The 18273-nt window shown below is 44.7% G+C and overlaps 1 protein-coding gene across 2 annotated transcripts in view; it reads left to right on the forward strand.

The window, feature by feature from the left end:
* The first annotated feature begins 440 nt into the window (after nt 1-440).
* LOC117056679 (cytochrome P450 3A24-like) overlaps nt 441-18273 on the forward strand; it is a 40388-nt gene continuing 22555 nt past the window's right edge. The window contains exons 1-13 of one of the 2 annotated variants that reach the window (XM_033167263.1): nt 449-606; nt 2501-2594; nt 3922-3974; nt 4741-4840; nt 6176-6289; nt 7122-7210; nt 8064-8212; nt 8828-8955; nt 9060-9138; nt 12090-12250; nt 14089-14315; nt 14717-14879; nt 15423-15765. In XM_033167263.1, the coding sequence (XP_033023154.1) occupies nt 530-606; nt 2501-2594; nt 3922-3974; nt 4741-4840; nt 6176-6289; nt 7122-7210; nt 8064-8212; nt 8828-8955; nt 9060-9138; nt 12090-12250; nt 14089-14315; nt 14717-14879; nt 15423-15518 (1530 nt within the window). In that variant the 5' untranslated portion in view covers nt 449-529 and the 3' untranslated portion in view covers nt 15519-15765. Of the gene's footprint in view, nt 607-2500; nt 2595-3921; nt 3975-4740; nt 4841-6175; nt 6290-7121; nt 7211-8063; nt 8213-8827; nt 8956-9059; nt 9139-12089; nt 12251-14088; nt 14316-14716; nt 14880-15422; nt 15766-18273 lie in introns of those variants that run through there. The other variant, XM_033167261.1, reaches the window with a different exon arrangement.

Below are 18273 nucleotides of genomic sequence, written 5' to 3' on the forward strand. Positions count from 1 at the left end.
CTGGTCCATGGGGTCAGAGTCTCTGTCCATTAAAAGAACAAGAAGCCTATTCGTGGGAAATGGAAGGGAGAGACAAACTCTTCTCTTGTGCAAAATTGCTCATCTTTCAGGAGATGGAGACGCATCTTCTGCCCGTCATTTCCTTGAGGTTGCCCCTTTGAGGGAAATTTGCAACTGGTCCGGAGTGGCGAGCTTTGCAGAGACCCTGGGAATTGCGCCCATATCTCTTCCTGCTTTGCAAGTTGACCTTGGGTTGTTGTGGATTCCAGGACGCAACAGGATGTGATACTGCTACAAAGCTATCCAGCGCATTTTTTTGGCTGGGAGCCACCAGGAAACAGAGAGAGAGCGTGTGTTACGCAACGAGGAGAGCCACCACCCGCCTCTCCGGGCTTCACGTGACGTGACGGCCAAGTAAGAGCAAAACTGCGAATCTGAGGCTGAATCTTGGCAAAAACAAGCCACTTCCTCCTCGGCCTCGGGAACGAAAGAGCTCGACTGCTGGTCCTGGGACCCTCCTCGCCGCAGGATGGGCTTCTTCTTCCTGCCCAGCCTTTCCCCAGAAACCTGGGTGCTGCTTCTCGTCTTCTTGGTCCTTCTGGGGCTGTGAGTTCAACTCAGAGGACAGGGAGCGCGCACGGGCGGGTGGGCGGGCGGGATCGGTGGAACCTGGTGCTGCGGGATTCTAGGAAGGAAAGGGCTGGCGAGATGTTCGGGGCAGCGCTGTCGCCCGCGCTTAGAGCAGCTGCCTTGCCTGCAGAAGGGCTCCGGGTTTAAGACCCTGGAGCCTCTTCCGGGGAAGACTTGGGCAAGACGCCCTTCCTGAAACCCTGGAGAGCTCCTGCTGCCGGTCAGCGGAGACAGCGCCGGCCGAGCCAGACGGAGCAAGGGCCTCACTCACTTTGTTCAGATCAGGGGTAAGGGCAGAAGGAGCGAAGGCTCAGTCCCCAGTGGCTTCTCCAGACGGGGCTGGGAGATACCCCTGCCTGGAATGCTGCCAGTCAGTGCTGACACTTCTAGACTGTGTGCTCTGACTTTGATCTGTGGCAACTTCCTGCGTTTCAGAGGTGCGATTTTGTCAGGCTGCTGTTCGCTGGGAAGGGGCTGAAAGTGAGAGAGGAGGCGAGCAACTCTGGTACTTTTCCAGAGTCGCTGCATAGAGCAGAGGGATCTCTCTTCCTCCTCCACATGTTTACAGCAACAAAGGGCTCCCCATCTGTACGAGGCAGGCAGCTGTTCTCCCAGCCCTGAAGTTCTGTGGCAGGAAAAGTGCTGCCTGATGATGTGTTGGCTCTAATCTAATCTCCGTCCCAGGCTGTGCCTGATGGAGGCAACGCCTGCTGCAGATCCAAGGTGCAAGGGTGAAAAGTGAGAGTCCCGGCCTCTGCAAAAATGGGGCCCGCCCCAAAGCCCTGCCCTGGCACCACCACAGCCCACCAGCAAGCAACCAGCAAAACAAACAAACAAATAAAATCTACAGTATTCGAAATGCCCCAGGCCCCAGGTGAATTTTGTGACCGGTGTGGGTCCAATTTGAAACCATGTGCAGATTTCTGGGTGCCAGCTTGGCAACTGACATCTCCACTTGGCTGGCCCCTCCAGCTTCCTTAAGCAGGTCAGCAGAAGATCTCATTTATTGCATTGATATTCTACCTTTTTTCTCCAAGGAGGACATGGTTGACCTCCCCCCCCTCAGTTAATCCCTACAACAGCCCTGTGAGGTTGGCTAAGAGGCTGTGACAGGCCCAAGGTCACCCAGTGAGCTTCTAGATATATGGAACTGAAATGTTTAATAATAATAATAATAATAATAATAATAATAATAATAATAATAAATGGTGCCTAGACATTCCGTTGTGGCACCTGTAACCTAGGTTTTAAGGTGCTATTTGGCAATTAGCTTATATATCTTAGTTTCTAAAACTGACAATGCAGTCTGGTCATGGGCCTGAAGGCTCACTCTGTCTCTCCTTTGCCAGGCTCATAGTAGGAAAATAGGAAAGTACTTAATACTGAGTCAGACCTGCTGGTCCACATAACTCAATAGTGTCTGCTCTGACTGGCAGCAGTTCTGCAAGATTATAGGTAGGGCCTCCCTGGAACCAAGGTGGATTTAGAGGAGAGTGTCTAGTTCAGTCACACTGGGTGTCGAGCCTTGGGGACGCTGCAACTATTATTTAGAATGGAAGGCAAGAGGCAGAGGGCACCCAAATTTGATGTCACACAAGGTGTCTCTGAAATTTGAGGGCTCTGGTGCTCAAATCCTGCTTGCAGTTTGGGTCTTCACTGGCTAGCATGGAAGCCAGGTGAGCTGGAAGAAGACAGAGACACAGCCACCCATCCATCCTTGGCCAGGCCGCTCACTCGCTCACCCACAAGGAATTCCTGGTTGCCTGTGGCTTCAGAGCGAGCTGATAACTGCAAGGCCAGGTGGGCTGGAATATCTGGCTTTTCAAAGCACTTTTCTCATTGACTTCTCTCTCACTGGTTGTCTTTCCAGCTATGGGATTTGGCCATACAATTTCTTTAAGAAGCTGGGAATTCCTGGTCCAAGGCCTCTGCCCTTCATCGGGACCTTTCTTGAATACCGGAAAGTGAGTATTCTGCAGCCAGTCTTGTGACAGTTGCCCTGGGGGGTAATCAAAGGATTGGGGGGGAGAGTAGGTCACTTTGTGTGGGGCAGGGAGTCTGTAACTTACTTGTCCTGTACTTGGAGACAAACAAAAAACTTTTAATACAATGGGACATTTTGAGATTTACCCTCAGAATTGCATAATCCACCAACTTAATCTGCCATTCTTCTCTGGCAGAACTTTATCATCTTTCCATCTCTGGGACAATATCATCCACACAGAGTTTTCATGTATTAAAAAAAAACCTACATTCTTTTACTTTGTGTCAACCAACCTGCAAACATTTGCAATAAAAAATGGTCTGGCAGTGTATTTTTATGATTACTGCCCACCTTTTCCCAAGGTTTTACGAAATGCAGAATTATAAAAACTAACTATTAAGAACAATAATTAAAAATGCATCAATACACATGAAGGACTCATCCAGACTTCTGCTCGACCTGCCGTTTTACCACCAAATAAGAGCAAAAGTCCACCACTTTTTGGGTTGACATTTGCCCCAATTCTGCACTAAAGAGTGGGTTTTTCTGGAGAAAGTAGCAGGGCAAATGCAAAAATTCGCAGACCCCTGCCTAGGAAGCACGAGACAAGTCAAAGTGTGGACAAGCCCTTAGAACCAGCATTCCCAATCCAATTTTTCCTGACAGTAGCCCAGAGGTCCTCATCCTTGGCACCTTAGTTTCCAAAGGTTTCTCTGAATCAGAAGGTCTTAGGCTGCTGGCAAAAAGAAAATATAAAGCCAGTCTTACTTCTCCTGGGGGGGGCGCGGGGAAATCCCACAATCTGGGAGCAACCACAGAAAAGGTTCTCTCTTGTGTCACCACCAACCATGATGAGAGTGTGAGAAGGTGCTCACCCAAGGATCTTAGCACCCAGGCAGATTTGCACAGGGAGATACAATATTCCAGGTAGCCTGGTATCTTAGGGTAAATAATAAACAACCACAACAAACAAGCTTCCTTCTCTGCCACAGTTATATCCCACTCTTCCTTCAAGTTTTATTTTACCTTGTCCTTCCAACAAGGTAAAATAAAAGGTAGTACCTAGGGAGGCTAAGTAGGAGATGATATGGGTGTTTTCAAACAAGCTATTTCCCAAGTGCATTCTTGCAGTCATGTTGTGGTGTGAACAGACGAGGAGGATGAATCACATTCATGTGGTGTGTTTGGGATGCTTCTGAGACAAAGCAAAGTTCTTAACAGCCCCTAAGTCAGCCTTGCCCCTAAGACAGCACAGCTACGCTGACTGGAGATGCCTGTTTCTCTGACAACTGTTTTTATCTCTGCAGGGGATTCTGGATTTCGACAAGAAGTGTTTTCAAAAGTATGGCAAAATCTGGGGGTGAGTGTCCCACAGAACAAAATCGGGGGTGTGGGGAGGTTGGCAGGTGTGCCTGTTGCTGCGTGCAGATTGTGGCCTGAGTGGAAGATGTTCCTTGCTGCTATAGAATAAGAATACAATCCTGTGGTCAGGCAACCCACATTTTGCATACTGTACCAGTGATACAGATTGAGAAGGTGTGCATGATACACTGAGCATGATTTGCTCCGCAAATGTTTTCTGGTAGAATTTATTGTCTGGGTTTTGCTCATCGTCCGTGTAGCATTTGTCACCAACAGCTGGTCACTTTATTCCTCTGGCTCTTGGCTTCTGAGTTTTTAACAGGTAATCCTTCCAAGTGTAGGCTGTTGGCTATAAGGCAGGGGTGGAGGAAGTGTGGCCCTCCAGGGGCTGTTTGGACTACAAGTCCCATCATCCCTGGCCATCAGCCATGCTGACTATGGCTGATGAGAGCTGGAGGCCAATGACACCTGGAGAGCCACAGGTTTTCCACCATTGCAACTGGAGGTTAGGTAGTGAGTCTCAATCTCACACCAATAAAGAATCCTGATTACCTGTTAGGGTGGTGGACTCTCCCAGTTGCACAGTCACCTGCTGTGAATGCCGTAGATCTCTGGATTTCCTGTATCTAACGGTGTCAGCCTAGATGGTTTTTAGGAACCAGCTCCAGCTCCAGGGTTCATTGTTCTTAGCTTCTTGCCACAAACCAATTGTTGCATCCAAGCAAAACTTACAAAGATTCTTCTTCTTCTTTCTGGGCAATTAGAATTTTTGATGGCCGGCAGCCCATGATGGCTATTCTGGATCCTATCATGATCAAAACCATCCTGGTGAAAGAATTCTACACCCATTTCACCAACCGCCGGGTAGGTATCTGCTGGGGAACTATCTCTGTCAAGAGAGATGGTGATGGATTTGGGATTCTTTTTTAAACTTAGACATCACCCTGGATCTCACAGAATGTGAAGCTGTGCTTTGCTCTGCCAAACTGTGGCTTGCTTGGGCATCAAAACTCAGCAGAGCAAATTTACCATGGTTTGGCAAACCCTGATGTGAAGCCATGGTTTGATGTTGGGTTACAAACTGTGGCTTGCCCTAACTATGGTTTGCTGTTTATGTCCAAACCCAACACCCTCACTTAACGGTGGTGTATATTGCCACCCCAGGCCAGACACTTGCCAAGGTATAGAGATATGAGCTATGAGCAGCTAGAAAACAAAACCACACCCGTGACTGAGCAACTCTCAATGGGGCTTTTTCTGAAGAAAGCTCTTTCTATGACTATGACTGTTTTGTGAGGAATGGGGGGAATTTAAAGGGACCATCCTTCTGTAATGCTCTCTGACCAAGCTCTGATCCACAGATATCTGCCCCCCCCCTGCTTGCTAAACCTACTTGCAAGGCAATAATTAGCTTTTCACAGGGGGGGGAACTGTGCTGACGTTTCTAACTACTGTAGAAATTGGAGTTCTTGGTGATACGCAGAAGTCAAAAATTAAAGAATCCAAGAACTCTGGCCAGGCGTGAAAGAGGCATACAGAGAATACAGAGGCATACAGAGAATTGGTACACCTTGACCATGAAAATCTAGCTGAGGAAGAATTAGCGAAACAGGGCCTTGTCCTGGGATTTATTTCGACTGGAATTTGCTTCTATATTAATAAAACTGTTTGAAGACTTTAAAATTGATCTTCCGCCTGGCCAGAGTTCTTGGATTCTTTAATTTTTGACCTTTCAAACTACACACGTCTGTTTTTTCATAAAAAGAAAGGATAAGCTGGCAGGAATCTGTTGCCCCATCCAAGGTTGCAGGAAAGCATTAAGAAGAGCACATTTGGCAGGCGTGTGGCAAGGCCAGCCAGATTCCCCCAAAAGATTTTCCTTTCCAGCTTGCGCAGTCAGCCAGAATTCAGGTGACGTGGTGAGGCAGTGCCAATCCTTGGGTGTCATGATGGTTTGGGGGATATCCGACAGGGGGTGATATCAGTGTTGGGGTGGAGGACGGGGAACAAACCCAGCTTTGGGGAAGTACACCATTCCCCCCCCCCCATCTGTGAGGCAGATCATGGTTACTACAAACAAACCATGGCTTGGCACTTTGTTCGAATGAGGTCAATCTCTGGGCTTGTACAAAAAAAAAAAGAGTGTTTGGTGGTGACAGCTGCAACTCACTCCCAGTATTGATGTCTTGGACTGCTTAGGACTTTGGCTTGAATGGAGATCTGGACACCTCAATAATCACTGTCCCAGATGAGCAATGGAAGCGGATTCGCACCGTCCTCTCGCCCACCTTCACCAGCGGGAGGCTGAAGGAAGTAAGTCCTGAGACCGACCCATCGCTTTGCCCATTGCCCTGGATCTGTAGTCGCCATTACTGAGCTAGGTTAGAGCTGCCACTCCCCTTTTGATAGAGCATCCTAAATAGGCACTTAAAAACGACAACAACCCTCAAAAATACTTTTTTATAATTTACAGTTTGTTAAAATTGTATTCCACTCTTCATCTGAAGATTGCAGTGTAAACTTAAAAATAGAAAGTGAGAGGGCAAAATACGTAATATTGGTGGCTGGGGAAACCCAGCCAGATTGGCAGGGTAAAAATAAATTATTATTATTATTATTATTATTATTATTATTATTATTATTATGCAAGAGCCAAAAAAAACCCAACAACCCCCTCCCACAGTTGCAAGTAGATAGATACATAAACTTTATTCGTATTAGCCAATGGCCATAGCAACAATAAAATATTACAATTTATACAGAAAGGAAAATTTGATATAAAAACACATTTTAAAATCCTGAATTATCAGTCAGTTAATGGCCCTTATTCTAATTGCCCCTGCTATAAACCTGCCTACCTTAGCTGTTATCTGGTCATTATGGCCGTGGTTGAGCGCCCTCCCACGGTTACAGAGAAGTGTTTTTGCCCTGGTGCAAAGCTCATACCAAGAACAAACGTAGTTCGTTTTTAAGATGCTACTGGAAAGAATTATTTTTTACTTTTTATTTTGTTCCAACTATGGCAGACCAACACGGCTACCTACCTGTAACTGGTTGCAAGTGGCCATTCCAAACTGCTGCTTGTTCTCTGGCTCCATTGTAATGGGGTCTCTGCCGCCATTCAGGTTTTGCTCCGCATTTCCAGATGCTCCCCATCATCAACCGATACGGAGAAATGCTGGCGAAGAATGTCCAAAAGAAATCAGACAACGATGAACCCATGGACATGAAAGAGTGAGTTATTTCTTGGGGGGCTGGTGGGGGGGAAAGGAGCCCATTTCAGAACAGAAACGAATTCCAGGAAACTTCCAGGAGGAATTCTGAGTATTGACACATTTTGCAAAATTCCGAGGTTGAGTGTTTTCTAGAGTGTCTCGCCTCAGAGTTCAGCAGGAGTTTGATTCCCGTATGGAAGATCTGCGTATTCCTGCATTGAACAAGGTTTGGGCTATAAGATCCCCAGGATCCCTTCCAGCTCTACAATTCTATGAGTCTATGGAATACATGATTGAATACTTCTCCCATGTAAAAAACAAAACAAATTTCTATACGAAAAAACCTAGAGAAAATAATGCAAACAAAAAGTTATGTATATTCTTACAATATATAGACACATTGTGGGGAAATCGTGCAAACAAAACTTTAGCCTCCAGTTCAGCTTTTTTTTAAGTCTGTGTTTTGAAATATTAAGTATGTGGTTGCTAAATATGATTTAAATGACACATTTTACTATGAAAAGAAATCCACGGGAAGTCACAATTGCATTTAATAAACCTATTAAACAGAAACAGCATAATGAAGAAAGTTAATGATGTACGATTCCCCCCACCCCCCAGTATGGAATTTAAAAAATACATGTGTAATTTTTAGATGAAGTCTTGTATAGGCCTGAGATGTATGCAATAAACAGAGCTGATTCACAGGCTAGGAAGGCCTGAGCTCTTGCTGATCACGTAGCTGAGTTTAAAGTCCTTGCAAGATTCATCATGTGCTTCTTTCGGCTGAGGGTCTTCTCAGGGAGGACTTTGTGGGACCCACACCCCATCGCATTTCATGCGTGTTTCTTCACCTCTTCCCTTTCTCACAGCATCTTTGGTGCCTACAGCATGGACGTTGTGACCAGCACCTCATTCAGCGTTGATATTGATTCCATGAACAACCCCAACGATCCTTTCGTCAAGAACATCAAGAAGTTCCTCAAGTTCAGCTTTCTGAATCCAGTGATGATTCTGATAAGTAAGAGACACTTGTCTGCTAAAGTGGGCAGGCAGAGAGGTGGGAAGAAGATCTTTCTCAGCTGGTGCACCGCATTCCTTCAGGGGAAGACTTCCAGGGGATCTCTTGCATTTAGTGGGAACAAGGAACCAAGCAATGGTCACGGCATGGCTTTGTACAGTAGGCTAAATTCCAAAGATGCAGAAGTCAGACAAAAGCCAGAAGTCTACTTCGAGATGCAGGGCTAGGATTTCTTGTTGCAGCAGTAAATGCAGAGCACTTTAAACTGTCTTTAAACTTTAGGGTGCAGTACAAACTAATGTGCTTGTATCTTCCTGGGTCTATGATGCGTGCTGTAAAGAGTTTAGGTTTGCAGGGTTGAAAATGTATTTGCACAGATAACTTTGCCATGTGGTTGCCAGGTCTCAGGCTCTCTGCCTGAACTGTCCTGGTTTCAGCTCCTACCTAAAGATCTCCGGGGAAAGGAGTTATATCCCTTGAAGAAGCAGAGAGAGAGGCAACTTTTGTCCATTGTGTTCCTAGCTTTCCTCTCTCTCAAGACGAGCTTGGCAAGATTCCTTGACTGCTACATCATTGCATCCTCCAAAAACTCTGTTCTGTTTTTCTCTCTCCCAGTCATCTTCCCATTCCTCACACCGCTGCTGAATAAACTAAACTTCACCCTGGCATCTACTGCCTTCTTGGACTTCTTTGTTAATGCTGTCAAAAAAATCAAGAAGGACCGTCAAAAGAACCAGCACACGGTAAGTGTAGCCCCTTCTTGAACATCCCATGTGGAAGGTCAGGTGTGTGATTGATGTTCCATTCTCTCCTGCTAACCCTTGCCTCTGTCTCTGTTCCCTTGCAGGACAGAGTTGACTTTCTGCAGCTCATGGTGGACTCTCAGATCTCAGGCGACGTCTCCAGTGAAGCAAGTTCCTATAAAGGTAAATAGACGGGGGGCACCTCTGAAGTGTTGCTGTGTTTTGTTGGTACGGCTTGGGGGTGTTTTCTTTGCTCTGACATATCAGGACTGTGCTCCGTGTTTTGGGATTCCACCTTTACAGAGATCCTTGACATGTCTGGCCAACGCCTAGAATAGGTGATTGATTGAGCTAGCTCTGCTGAAGTTTATTCAAGGTGAAAACCTGAATGTTCACTTTAAAACCATTCATTGTGTATTTCCTGGTAGCAGGGATTGCTAGGTTTCTTTTTCTGTTTTTAAATACTTTTTATTCATTTTATAAGAAAGAAAAACAGACAAACAAGCAAAAACACAAACAAAACACAAATATTTCTTATACACATCCAACATTATTCACATTATAAAGTGACCTCCTCCAGCCCCCTTTCTGAATTCCAATTGCAATCATCTTTAGCGGTTACATAATTTAATAAATCTACAAATCTATTCGTTTTCACAAATTACTACTAAATAAACCTCATTCAATAATATTTTTAAAATAGCTAAACCTACAACCTACATCTATGCCGAAAACCTGTTTATCTTTTTTTTAAAAAAATATTTTTATTAAAATTTCCAAATTAACAATTAAATCAAATCATATTAAATATTCCAAATTATACATATACAAATCATATAATCCAAATATTCTGCCAAATTATAATTTATTTTTTGGGACTCCCCATGCTTCAAGTTTTGGAAGGCCCATCATCATCTCAATTCCACTGCCTGTCGTATCCTTTCTGATGTTCTCCAGTTCTTTCTTATCAACTTCCCTAGGTAATATAAATTCTAAATATTGCTATGTTTTTTCAAATAATTTTTTCAAATAAATTTTGAATTTCTTCCAATCTTCTTCCACCGTCTCTTCCTTCTGGTCACGGATCCTCCCAGTCAGCTTGGCAAGTTCCACAAAGTCCATCATCTTCATTTGCCATTCATGAATGGTCGGTATCTCTTGGGTCTTCCAATTCTTAGCAGTTAATATTCTCACAACTGTTGTGGCATACAGAAAGAATGTAATATCCTTTTTGGGAATTTCTTCCCCTACTAATCCCAATAAGAAGGCTTCTGGTTTCTTAATAAAGGTGTTTTTCAGCACCTTTTTAATCTCATTATAAATCTTTTCCCAGAAGTCTCTTATTTTTGGGCACGTCCACCACATGTGGTAAAAGGTTCCTTCTTTCTCTTGACATTTCCAGCATTTGTTATCAGATGTATGATATATTTTTGCAAGTTTTACAGGTGTTAAATACCACCTAAACATCATTTTCATCATGTTTTCTCTCAAAGCTGTGCACGCAGTAAACTTAAGTCCTTTTCCCCCACAACCTCTCCCAATCTTGCATCATAATATTGTGCCCCACATCTTTAGCCCAGTCAATCATTACTGATTTCACTTGTTCATCTTTCGTATGCCACTCCAATAACCAATTATACATCCTAGAAAGATTTTTGACCTTTGGAAATGGAATTGTTGGATCCAATCTGGATTTTTCTGTCTGAAAACCTGTATGTTTCTTATCAAACTTAAACATTTCATTAATCTGATGGTACTGTAACCAATCTTTTAACTTATCTTTAAGTTCCTCATATGACTTTAACATAAATCTATTATCCTCTTCCAACAGCAAATCACTATATTTCAACCACTTGGTTCCATATTTAACTTTTTATGGGCCTTAGCCTCTAAATGGTGAGATCCACCTAGGTGTTTTTCTTTCTAATAGATCCTTATATCTTATCCAGACATTAAACAAAGATTTTCTGATTATATGGTTCTTGAACCCTCTGTGGACCTTATTTTATCATACCAAATATATGCATGCCATCCATATATATTGTCAAAGCCTTCCAAGTCAAGCAAGTCAGTATTATCTAACACAAACCATTCTTTAAGCCAGCAAAATACTGCAGCTTCATAATACATATTTAAATCTGGCAGAGAGAAACCACCTCTTTCTTTGGTATCCGTTAATAGTTTAAACTTAATTCTCGGTGTGTTCCCCCCCCCCCGCCAGATAAACTTTGATAATACCGTTTGCCATTCTTTAAATCATTTCATATTATCCACAATAGGCAACACTTGAAACAAAAAGAACGTCTTTGACAATACATTCATTTTCGCAGCTGAAATTTGATAACTTTAAATTTGACCATATATCCAGATCTCTCTTGATATCATTCCATAACTTATCATAATTGTCTTTAAATAAATTCAAGTTTTTTGCAGTTAAATTCACACCTAGGTACTTCACCTTCTTAACAAAGGTCAAACCAGCGGTTTTTCTCCAATCTATTTGTCTCATCTGTTGAAAGATTTTTACTCAAAACTTTGGTTTTACTTTTATTTAATTTAAAGCCTGCCAATTGTCCGAATTCTTGTATCACCTCCAGTGCCTTACTTGCACTGGTGGGATTGCTAGGTTTCAGAAGGGAGTAGAAGGGGCATTTAGGAAAGTGCCATTGCATGCAGACTAACAGAGCAAACCTGAGCACAAGAGCACCTGGTTTGTCTTTGCTTTGTCTCCAGGGATGCTAAAAAGGCTGTGCAGCCTGAATTGTGCTGGGCTTTGGGAAGCTGCCAAAGGACGACACCTAAGAGACCTGACCCTTTGTGATATGCAACTAAATTTAGGAATACTGCTTTGCAGCTGAGAATACTATGCTTCGCGCTTTCTGTAACTAGTTACCTAAATGACAGCTAGGAGGGATACCTTAGTTATAAGATGGGTGCATATTGTGCCTTTAGGACTGGAGAAGTAGGAGTAGATGTATTTTGAAATGGATTGAAATGAGGCCACAAGTGATTTTGAGACAGGCACCACATCATGAATAGTAAGACTGTTGATCCCACCCCGAGCTTTACTGACAGCTTGTTTCTAGTGTTGATATGAAGTTGTGTTTTCCCTCCTTGTTTGCTTTCTTCTGCAGCTCTGACTGACAGAGAGATTATGGCCCAGGCCATTATATTTATTTTTGCTGGTTACGAGACCACCAGCACCACTCTCAGCTTCCTGTCCTACTGCCTGGCCACCCACCCAGATGTGCAACAGAAGCTGCAGGAGGAGATCGATGAGGCTCTTCCCAATCAGGTGAGAGCATCTGTTTTGGTCTCCAAGGATGATGCCCATCAGGTCCGTCTGATGATAAATGCTTTGGCGTGGAGGGACATAGGCAAACATGGAGAAACCTGTCTCCTGGTTGCTCATGGGATGGTCTCAAAAGCATGATGGCAGGTGGGAAAGCTGGTGGACTCCAGATCCCATCACCCCTGCCACCATGGCCAGTGGTGATGGATCATGGGAGTTGTAGTCCAACAATATTTGGAATCCCTTGGGTTCCTCACCTCTGGTTGACATTCCAGAAGTGGAATGTGGGGGAAACAAAGATGTTGAAGCCATCAGGTAGATTTCACTGGCAGTTTTCATCCTAATTCCCAGTAATTGAGCAGGATTGCGGTAGTGTTAATTGACAAGAATGGAGGTACTGGAACTGCCACCATGTTTTGTGTTGGCCATGCATGGCTGCCACTCTGGACAAATGTGGACAGGTTCAAGAGGGCGGAAACGTATTCTGCTGATTGGTATAAAGAGATCACAGGTGAACTGGGAAAGCATGTCACAGAAAACAAAGCCATGAAATCTGATGGAATTTATGAAGGGGGCAAATAGGAACTGCAGAACTGAAGGCTGGGACTTAATTTACCTGAATCCTGTCCTTAATAAATGTATGTTTGCTAAATAATCCTACCTTTCCCAGCAGACTCATCTAAGAAAGCCGTAAAATTAGGGGTCTGAGAGTTCTTGACCAGAAAAAAACCAAAGCAAATTATTTGTGTGCAAACCAAATAGTATAAACTTGGGAGGGGGGTTAAATTTGTTGGTTATCCAACATGGATTTTATTTTTCATCAGGGCCAGAAATTTGGACAGATGGAATTTATGGGAAATGGCGGAGCAGCAACTGGGTTCTGCTCCCCCTCCCTCCCTCCCTCCCTCCCTCCCTTTCAGTCAGGCCAGGCAGTCTGTGGGTGGCACTGGTGGGGAGTGGGGGGTGGCACTGGTGGGGAGTGTTCCATTATGCAGCATCCAGTAGTTTTTCTAATTCATGGGGGAGGAGAAGGCTACTGCAATGATCTCAGGCAGGCAAGCAAGCCCCGATAAAAATTAATTAGTCTCAGGCAGTTTTATGCCATGTTTATTTACAAATTACATCCAGAGCACGGTTCCGAGCCTGCCACTCTTAGCAACGAGTTGGTCACTCTGAGTCTCTGCCCCTGTCACAGCACGGAAGGCGCCAAAGTCCAGTCCATCCTCTTTTGTACTTCTGTTGTATTTTAACCCTTTCAGCTCTTCTGGTTTGGGGGAGAAGGTGGGTGAAAATCACACACACACACACACACACACACACACACACACACACACCGCTCTCAAAAGAAGAGCCCTCTGAATGCTATCTCTCTGCTGGTTGCATAGCAACCCCCTCATTGCTGTCTATCTCTTCCCCTCCCCCTGCCTGCAAACTGTCTGTGTCTGGGAACTTTTGGTGAGGGGGGGGGGCGAGCTAACCCCCTCTTGTATTCTTTCATCTCCAGGGTCAGACTCTTGCCCTGTCTGTACTGGCAATCCTTCATCTCCAGAGCTTGACGCTCTGCAGGCATTCAATTCAGTCACGTCCCTGACAGCTACCAATGGCTACCAGCCATGATGGCTCTTCTCTGCCTCCACAGTCAGAAGCAGCGATGCTTCTGAAGATCAGTTGCAGGAAACCATGGGAAGGAAGACGACTCTTGTGCTCATTGTTCTGCTTGTTGCTTCCCCCCAGGCATCTGTTCGGCCACTGGGAGAAAAGGATGCTGGACTCAATGGGCCATTGGCCTGATCCACTAGGCTCTCTTTAGGTTCCTCATGTTTTGTTTCCCTCTTTTGCAGGCCACTCCCACCTATGAAGCCGTCCTTCAGTTGGAGTATCTGGACATGGTAGTGAACGAAACGCTTAGGCTTTATCCTCCCGGAGGGCGGATTGAAAGAGTTTGCAAGAATACTGTGGAGATCAACGGAGTGAGAATCCCCAAAGGAACAGTGATCATGATCCCTGCCTTTGTCTTGCATCGTGACCCGGAACATTGGCCGGAACCGGAGGAGTTCAGACCCGAAAGGTACGTTACAAGGAAGGAGGCCACATTGAGGTTTGAGGAGGAAAGGTGGGACAGTGAATATCCTTTTCGGTGAGTAATCATTTTCAGTGGTTTTCAACCAGCAAACTCACAGCTGCAGCAACTGCTTTGAAGAACATGCCTGTTGGAGCTGCCCTTGGGTCGGTCTTGCCCAACCTGGCACTCCCTTGAAGTTGTGGGACTCCCAACTCCGCCAGCTTGTGCTCAGGGATGATGGGCTGCCTCAGACCCATAGCTTGGCCAATCAAATTCCCTCCATAATTTGATTCTCAGGCCCCAGATGGGGTCACTTGGCTCACCCAGCAGTGGAGGAACATTAGATGCGTGTTTCTTCCAGTATCCTTCCTCACCTCACACCTCTCTCCTTTCCGATCTGGAAACAGGTTCAGTAAAGAGAACAGAGAAGCCATTGACCCGTACGTCTTCCTGCCCTTCGGTGCGGGTCCCAGGAACTGCATAGGAATGCGCTTCGCCCTCCTGGTCTTGAAAGTGGCGGTGGTGGTCTTGCTGCAACGGTTTTCCTTCCGCCCCTGCAAAGAGACTCCAGTAAGCCACAGCATTTTGTCTGTTTCGCCTTAACACAAGGCCAACTGCTCTATTAGCACTGAATTGCTTGCTAAAACCAGATGGCTGTATTCATTTTATTTCCCCCCTCCATACATCACTCCTGGGCTGGAGGAATCACACCTGCCTCTGAGCACAGGTGTGATGTGCTGACAAGGTCTCCATCACACTGCAGCATTCTGCACTCACGGCAGCTTCTGAATTAAGGGGAACGGAGACCCCAAATGGAGCACATTGCAGTAATCCAGCCTTGAATTTACCTCTTCTTCTTCTTCTTCTTCTTCTTCTTCTTCTTCTTCTTCTTCTTCTTCTTCTTCATCCTCCTCCTCCTACTCCTCCTCTTCTTCCTCTTCCTCTTCCCATTCTTCAGCAACCGTGAGAACAGGAAGCTGCACTAGGTTGGCCATTGGCCTGATCCAGCAGGTTATTCTTAGGTTCTTATGTAGCATGATGTGTGTGTTCTGCTGGATCTTCCCTGCTTCCTCCCGTTTACTGACTCCTTTTTGCTTTCTTTTCATGACAAAGATCCCCCTGGAACTGGACAGCAAAGGGTTCATGAAACCGAAAAAGCCCATCATGCTGAAGCTGGTCCCCAGAGCCGTTGCTTCTCCAGAGGAATAAAGGAAGGGGACGCAGCAAAGAAGCAGAGGCAGAAGTAGATGCTGCCTCCCAATTCCCACACCGTGTTGCCTTCACCTCACTGAGGACTAGCGACTTGCATTGACAAAACTGCATAGAGGAAGTTCATGCTTTGATTTCTCAGAGTTTTACTGACCTGATATCTCTCTGTTTACTTAAGCTTACATGGTAAGCATGGTAAAAATGAAGACCTTCATTTTTTAGAAATTACCTTATAATTAGATTTTATCCATTTGGGTTTTTTTATGTTGCGTCTTGGCCATGGATCGCCCAAATCAATGTGGAAGAAATGAATGGCGGTCCCAGATTATTGTATTATTGTATTGTACTTTAAATGTATTGTGACCCACTTTAAATCGTGCTGCAACCTGGTAAAGGATCCCCACTCACCAATTTCTCCACACACACACACCTCACTCTGCTGGGGGGGGGGAGGACACCAGGTTGAGAGTCAGACCCGAAAGAGCCTCTTGGCATCAGGAGTGCAAACATGTACAAACAAAAGAAAACAATCAAAAACCACTAAGATCATATGGAACACATATCCCAGGAGGAGAAGACAAAGGAATTGCAATGTTTTCCATGTAAGTGGGCATTTCTTTAAACTAAGAGTTAGCGCCTTTGATTCCCTTGCTCCCCCATTCCTAGCACATCAACAGAATTATAAAGATCCTGGGTCGGCCTTAAAATCCTTTCACAAACTGCACACCTTGGAGTAAACAGGAAGGACCTTGTGCCATGTGTTCTGTGTTTGCAAATGAAATGAAATAAAAGTATGTTGTATTGCCAATAAAGAAAGAAAAAGGTCTCTTGTGCTATGTCCTCTCTTGCTACTTATAAACGCCATCTCCAACTCCTCGAAAGATTCCATCAATGGTGTCTCCAAAGAATCTGACACATCACTTGGGAAGGCAGGCAAACTAATGCCAGTGTAGTGGAAGAAGCAAAGATCGCCAGTGTTGAAGCAATGATTCTTCAACATCAACTTCGTTGGACTGGTCATGTGCGGATGCCTGATTCTCATCTTCCAAAGCAACTACTCTATTCCAAACTTTAAAAAGGAAAGCATAATGCTGGTGGTCAACAAAAGAGGTTTAAAGATTCTCTCAAGGTTTAAAGACTCTCTCAAAAAATGTAGTATAAACACTGACAATTGGGAATCACTTGCCTGCGAGCGCTCCAATTGGAGAACAGCTTTTACCAAAGGTGTCATGGGCTTTGAAGACAATCGAACTCGGAACGCAAGGGAGAAACGTGCTAAGAGGAAGGCACGCTTGGCAAATCCACACCATGATTGATTTCTGCCCGGAAACCATTGTCCCCACTGTGGAAGGACGTGTGGATCCAGAATTGGCCTCCACAGTCACTTACGGACTCAACATAATACATAAAAACAGGGTTCCAAAGAATCCCTTGGACTCCCCTCCTCCCTTTGTGGGTCTTATTGTCAATTCTTTCCTTCTGCATCATTTATATTAATCCATTTTTTTATATCTCCATTATGTCCATAGTTTATCATTACAGTGGAACCCCGGGTTACGCACGCGATCCGTTCCGGGTTGCCGTGCATAACGTGGGCGTGCATATCCTGAACGCACAAAAAACCCCTGAAAAACCGAAAGTAGTGCTATTTGAGCGCTTCTGCGCATGCGCGAAGTGCGTAGAAGTGTTCTGCGCATCCGGGGTCGTGCGCACTCTGGAAATGCTTCCAGGTTTCAGGTGTTCTTAACTCGAATGTCCGCAAAACAAGGTGTGTGTGTAACCCAGGGTTCCACTGTACGTTACAAGTGTTATTCCAATCCCACTAAAGATTTTAACTGTTTACAATGGTTTTTAAGATAAATTATAAATTCCCCCCATTCCTTATTAAAGTCTTGGTCTTCCTGATTTCTGATTCTTCCAGTCATTTTTGCCGTTTCGGCATAATCCATCAACTTAATCTGCCATTCTTCTCTGTGGGACTTTGTCTTCTTTCCATCTCTGGGCTAATAACATCCTCACAGCCGTTGTCGTGTACATAAATAATCTTTTCTGCTCCCTTGGAATTTCTGCACCTATAATTCTTAAAAGAAAAGCTTCGGGCTTTTTGATAAAAATTATTTTAAACTTTTTTCAACTCATTATATATCATTTCCCAGAATCCTTTCACTATCTTGCATGTCCACCAAATATCATAAAAGGTGCCTTCTTTTTCCTTATATCTCCAACACATATTAGATCCTGTTTTGTACAATTTTATTAATTCATTGGGAGTTAAATAACAGCGATACATCGTTTTCATATAATTTTCTTTCAGCGTACAACAGGCTGTGTGTCTTTAAGCACATGCCAAGCGCGTGTCCCTCCTCAGAGAATTCTGGGCACCGTAGTTTGTTGAGGGCTGCTGGGAATTGTATCTCTGTTAGCAGTAAACTACACTACCCAGAATTCTTTGAAGGGAGGAACGTGATTGGAATGTGCTTCACAAGTTCATTACAAGAGCTTCTGCTTTCTCTAAGAATGATGCCTATGTGAGGAGAGGCGAGCTTTGCAGAGACCCTGGGAGTTGCGCGCACATCTCTTCCTGCTTTGCAAGTGGACCCAGGACAGGACGCAACAATATGTGATACTGCTGCAAAGCGAAACTACCCAGCGCAATTTTTTTGCTGGGACTTAGCCACCAGGAGAGAGAGAGAGAGAGAGAGTTACGCAACGAGGAGAGCCACCACCCGCCTCTCAGGGCTTCACGTGACGTGAG

The sequence above is a fragment of the Lacerta agilis genome, chromosome 13, assembly GCF_009819535.1.
Source record: "Lacerta agilis isolate rLacAgi1 chromosome 13, rLacAgi1.pri, whole genome shotgun sequence".
Lineage (NCBI taxonomy): Eukaryota > Metazoa > Chordata > Lepidosauria > Squamata > Lacertidae > Lacerta > Lacerta agilis.